The 5925-nt window shown below is 37.1% G+C and overlaps 1 protein-coding gene across 2 annotated transcripts in view; it reads right to left on the bottom strand.

Annotated features, from left to right (window-relative positions):
- LOC102302733 (endochitinase A) overlaps window positions 1–5925 on the bottom strand; it is an 11651-nt gene that overhangs the window by 4083 nt on the left and 1643 nt on the right. For both annotated transcript variants that reach the window (XM_005950827.2, XM_005950826.3), the window contains exons 2-4: window positions 5148–5492; window positions 4770–4943; window positions 4139–4247 (exon numbers count right to left, since the gene is read on the bottom strand). In XM_005950827.2, coding sequence (XP_005950889.1) covers window positions 4139–4247; window positions 4770–4943; window positions 5148–5492 — 628 coding nt within the window. The remainder of the gene's footprint in view (window positions 1–4138; window positions 4248–4769; window positions 4944–5147; window positions 5493–5925) is intronic.

The raw sequence follows: 5925 nt of genomic DNA, 5'->3' as shown, positions 1-5925 counted from the left end.
AAGGTAGATAAATAATGCATTTTATGTTTTTCGGTACCTTTCAAAACCAGGTTTTCTGTCTGTGGTGTGTGTTGTGTGTGTGTGTGTGTGTGTGTGTGTGTGTGTGTGTGTGTGTGTGTGTGTGTGACATTTGATCTTTACTGGCCCTCTTGTTCTTGCAGAAAATCAGCAAAGCTGCCGAGAAGAGGATGATCATAATGGCCAGAAACAGACCCACATAAGGAAGCATACCTGCAGCAGCTTAAAAGAACACATTTGTTTTACTCAGAGAGTCTAATGATTTTTTTCATTATCTACTCGGATTGACTCGCAATGTCTCGCCAAAATTTGACTCAGATTGACTGGTTTTCCATGACAGTCAAGTACTGCCTAATGTGCGAGGTCATTGTTATAGCAACGTGGCGCGAGCAGGCCATGATGTAATTATGCAACATGAAGCAACACTGATGTCGACACACCTGCTGCTTGGTCTGTGGCTTTTCGCCAGAGTCGGGGGACCATGGCATCATTTTTTGTAGCCATTTCCCTCAATGTCGGGTTTCAAAAATGGTGGTTTTGATTTTTGTGAACAAGGTGCTATCATAACTCATCGAGTGATGCCAAGTTCGGATCTCTTGGAAAACCGGCCGAGCAGGTACTGTTTTAGTGCCTGGTACCTGAACCGTAACAAGTCTGTGCAGGTACTAATGGAAAAGGGTCTGAATAACCGAGATCATATCTACATCAGTATATTACATATTAAACATAAAATGTATAATGTACCTGAACTTGCAGGCGATCTCTGGGGCTGTTTTGAGGTTTCGGGGACACTGATGAAACTCCAGCACTTTCTGAACTGAAGACTGAAGTCTCTGTTGTTGGTATTGCTTTTGTTGTTTTTGTTGTTTTTGTTGTTGATGTTGTTGTTGTTGCTGTTTCTGTTTTTGTTGTTGAGCCTGATGACAGAAATGTTAAAGTTGAAGTATACAAACAACAATCTTATATAATTAAATAATTATGCTTAAAGCAGATTCAGCGTTCGCATGTAAGGTTTAGTTTGTGGTCATCAGTGGAACTTATAAAAACTAAATTTTAAGTTTATGTAAAGCAATGACATAAAAAAATAAATTTTTTGCTGGAACTCACCTTCTGTGACTAGAATGTAAAACTCATGGCTCAGATTACGACGCCAGGTTTTACTCAAGCACATGTATGGTCCTGTGTCCGACTTTTTCAGCTGACCGATGCTCACATACAGAATATCAGATGACAGAACACTTCTTTTTACATACTGAATGCTGTATCTGTCATTTTTAGCTGCGTTCTTTGTTGTTTCAATTAGGATATTTCTTTTTTCACATTTTCCCTTACAGAAGAACTTCTCGGTTCCAGAGTAAGAAAATTTGCATTCAACTCTGATGTTTTCTCCTTCCGTTCTTCTATAGGTGGGAATTCCTGCATTGACTTGACCAGAGTTTCCATCGTGCAGTGCTGTAGAAATGATGAACAGTCAATAGTTAATATGTACCCTGTAATATGTTATGAATAATACATTTTTGTACATTTAATTTAATTGAATTTATTCCCTTTTATTCACTTCATGTGAACGGTCATAAATGTTTAGTTGAATTCACTAAATTCTTACTTTACTTGCAAAGTAAAGTAATTTTACAAACAGCAAATGTCATGTTTTTTCCTAATATCTCCACAAATCATCAGCTGAAGAAGACTCAGAGTTGAAGTTTTGTGTAAAAGCTAGAATATCATCTTGAGTTTTACTTGCTTCAGAATCCATCTTCGTCCGCTTTTCTGACCTCCGCACGTAAAATGAAGATGTGTTGCTGAACATTCAGAGACTTCAGGATATCAACACTCACGCAGTGTTGTTCCTTTTATGTTTCATATTTAACAAGTATGAAAAAAAATAACATTGCTGTTGCATCATCTTCAAGCAAAGAATGGTTAAACATAATTTACCACCAAACTGATCCACCTTCGTGTTCCCCTTGCCAAATGCTCCTCAATCAAAGATTTCCTCACAAACAGACCTCAGTCAGTCAGACTGCCTCCAACTCTTCGCCCAACTGTCACTCAGCATCAAGTCTCCGCAGGGCTGCATTCTCAGCCCCCTAATTTACTCCATGTACACACATAATTGTGCATCAATCCAACCAATGAACATCATCTTCAAGTATGCCGATGACACCACCATGAACAGGCTCCTCTCTAATGGAGATTAGACAGCATACAGGGTGGAGGTAGAGAATGATTCCTGCTGAGGCTCAGAAAATAACCTGAAGCTGAACATCCTTAAAACAAAAGAACTCATAATGGACTTCAGGAGGCACAGACAGGTCCACTCCTTCATTATAAATGGAGTGGTGGAATCTGTCTCCCCTCGTTTCTGGACCCACATTTCCACTGATCTCACCTGGACCCACAACACCAGCGTTCAGGTGAAGAAGGCCCAACAGTGGCTGCACTTTCTTTGTGTCCACACACACACACACACACACACACACACACCAGACACACACAAGACAACACCCACAACCCGAAATAGAATAACATACAAACGTTAAGACCAGTTTCCCTTTTTCCTTCCTTTGTGTTGCAAAGCGGTGAGGTTGAAACAACAGTGTGTACTTGTCAACTATAAATACATCCTTAAAATAAAATAAATAAAAAACAAGTGTATGCAGATATTTGGCTGTATATTCAACAACAATACAAGAAAATCAGGATAATTTCTTAAAAAAAACCTGAAATTATTGAAAAACAAAATAAACTGAAGTCGTGTTTAAATAAAAATGGGGAAGTTAAGTTGTACTTTCAGAGGCACTTACACCTCTGAACATGTTTAACCACAAACACTCTGACAAAGAAACACTGTTAAACTTTACAATTGTTCATCAAAGGTGCAAAACAGCTCCAACAGTCCAAATGTTAAGCCCAGCTTTTTTAGTTTTCCCAGTGTGTTGCAAAACAGTGATACTGTAAACTGTCGGTTCCCCATAAAAAATCTCAACTATAACACTACTCCTTTAAAAAAAAGTATATACGTGGAAATTTTATTAAATATTGAAGTGCAATGCAAAAAAATCTGGAGAATTTTTGGAAAAAAAAAAAGATAACCTTAGGTAATAAAAAATGGAGCCATGCTTAAAAAAGGTTCCTGCATGGTTTATATTTGGGGAAGTTACCTCATATTTTTAACAAACGTCATGTTCCGATAAACATATTTAACCACATAAAGCAATGATATGCAAAAAGGAGTAATAATACAAAAATTTACTCACTGAGAAAAATGAAACAGACCGCAGTGCCACATACTGTCTTCATATTGCTTGTCTTACAAACCAGGAACTTCTCACTTCTCTTAATGATGGACTCCCTCCCCCACACACATCATACAGCTCTACACTTCTCCCCTTTGCTTTAACTTCTTGAACTGGATTCTGTGTTGGTTTAGCTTTTGTGTCTCATCACTTCTAAAGCTACGTTAGGCTGGATTTACATCCTTGGAGTCTAAACAAAGCCGCAAGCCAGATGGCTAGCAAGCTCAACACAAGAACGTGACACATTGCTGTAGAAATAATGATGGATGGATATGAATAAAAAAAATAATCAAAAGAGAAAGTCACAAAGATTATGAATTCAATCTTTTTGCTCACTGAAGATATTCATTTACAACGAATATTTAATAAAGAATATGTAAAAAAGAATTTAGACGCAAAGGACAAAAATAATGAATTGAAATAGAAAGAAAGCCAGCAAAAATAAAGATTAAGTAAAGACTAGAAAATTGGAATACAATTGAGTATTTAGATATATTCATATTTAAAATAGTTTTATTTTTTTCAGTTGCGGTGTCGGTGGTCTTCAACTGTCTGAGAGCAAGGAGTAAAATAAAACAGAATTCAAAATGAAATGCAGAAGAACATGAGATGACAGATGGCTCAACCTTTAGCTGAGTCATCAGCTTCCTGTTTTAAAGAAGGACACCTCTCAATACATTCCAGAAGTTCACAAAAACAAAAAGTAAATAAATACATAAAATTGTTTGTAACCAGTGGGGGGATTAAAATAAGCATAGTCATTAGGGAAAGAGGATATTTTAAAATGTGTACTGGTAAACTTTACACTCATTAATATCCATTTGTCTTTACTGGCCCTCTTGTTCTTGCAGAAAATCAGCAAAGCTGCCGAGAAGAGGATGATCATAATGGCCAGAAACAGACCCACATAAGGAAGCATACCTGCAGCAGCTTAAAAGAACACATTTGTTTTACTCAGAGAGTCTAATGATTTTTTTCATTATCTACTCGGATTGACTCGCAATGTCTCGCCAAAATTTGACTCAGATTGACTGGTTTTCCATGACAGTCAAGTACTGCCTAATGTGCGAGGTCATTGTTATAGCAACGTGGCGCGAGCAGGCCATGATGTAATTATGCAACATGAAGCAACACTGATGTCGACACACCTGCTGCTTGGTCTGTGGCTTTTCGCCAGAGTCGGGGGACCATGGCATCATTTTTTGTAGCCATTTCCCTCAATGTCGGGTTTCAAAAATGGTGGTTTTGATTTTTGTGAACAAGGTGCTATCATAACTCATCGAGTGATGCCAAGTTCGGATCTCTTGGAAACCCGGCCGAGCAGGTACTGTTTTAGTGCCTGGTACCTGAACCGTAACAAGTCTGTGCAGGTACTAATGGAAAAGGGTCTGAATAACCGAGATCATATCTACATCAGTATATTACATATTAAACATAAAATGTATAATGTACCTGAACTTGCAGGCGATCTCTGGGGCTGTTTTGAGGTTTCAGGGGACACTGATGAAACTCCAGCACTTTCTGAACTGAAGACTGAAGTCTCTGTTGTTGGTATTGTTTTTGTTGTTTTTGTTGTTTTTGTTGTTGATGTTGTTGTTGTTGCTGTTTCTGTTTTTGTTGTTGAGCCTGATGACAGAAATGTTAAAGTTGAATTATACAAACAACATGAACAATGAAACAATGAGATTAAATCTTAAAAATTATGCTTAAAGCAGATTCAGTGTTTGCATGTAAGGTTTAGTTTGTGGTCATTAGTGGAACTTATAAAAACTAAATTTTAAGTTTATGTAAAGCAATGACATAAAAAAAAAAATTTTTGCTGGAACTCACCTTCTGTGACAAGAATGTAAAACTCATGGCTCAGATCACCAAGCCAGGTTTTACTCAAACACATGTATGGTCCTGTGTCCGACTTTTTCAGCTGACCGATGCTCACATACAGAATATCAGATGACAGAACACTTCTTTCTACATACTGAATGCTGTATCTGTCATTTTTAGCTGCGTTCTTTGTTGTTGCAATTAGGATATTTCTTTTTTCACATTTTCCCTTACAGAAGAACTTCTTGGTTCCAGAGTAAGAAAATTTGCATTCAACTCTGATGTTTTCTCCTTCCGTTCTTCTATAGGTGGGAATTCCTGTATTGACTTGACCAGAGTTTCCATCGTGCAGTGCTGTAGAAATGATGAACAGTCAATAGTTAATATGTACCCTGTAATATGTTATGAATAATACATTTTTGTACATTTAATTTAATTGAATTTATTCACTTTTATTCACTTCATGTGAACGATCATAAATGTTTAGTTGAATTCACTAAATTCTTACTTTACTTGCAAAGTAAAGTAATTTTACAAACAGCAAATGTCATGTTTTTTCCTAATATCTCCACAAATCATCAGCTGAAGAAGACTCAGAGTTGAAGTTTTGTGTAAAAGCTAGAATATCATCTTGAGTTTTACTTGCTTCAGAATCCATCTTCGTCCGCTTTTCTGACCTCCGCACGTAAAATGAAGATGTGTTGCTGAACATTCAGAGACTTCAGGATATCAACACTCACGCAGTGTTGTTCCTTTTATGTTTCATATTTAACAAGTATGAAAAAAA

This window comes from Haplochromis burtoni, unplaced genomic scaffold (genome assembly GCF_018398535.1).
Source record: "Haplochromis burtoni strain Fernald_Lab_line unplaced genomic scaffold, NCSU_Asbu1 Contig_797, whole genome shotgun sequence".
NCBI lineage: Eukaryota > Metazoa > Chordata > Actinopteri > Cichliformes > Cichlidae > Haplochromis > Haplochromis burtoni.
This window is presented reverse-complemented; position numbering and strand designations above follow the sequence as displayed.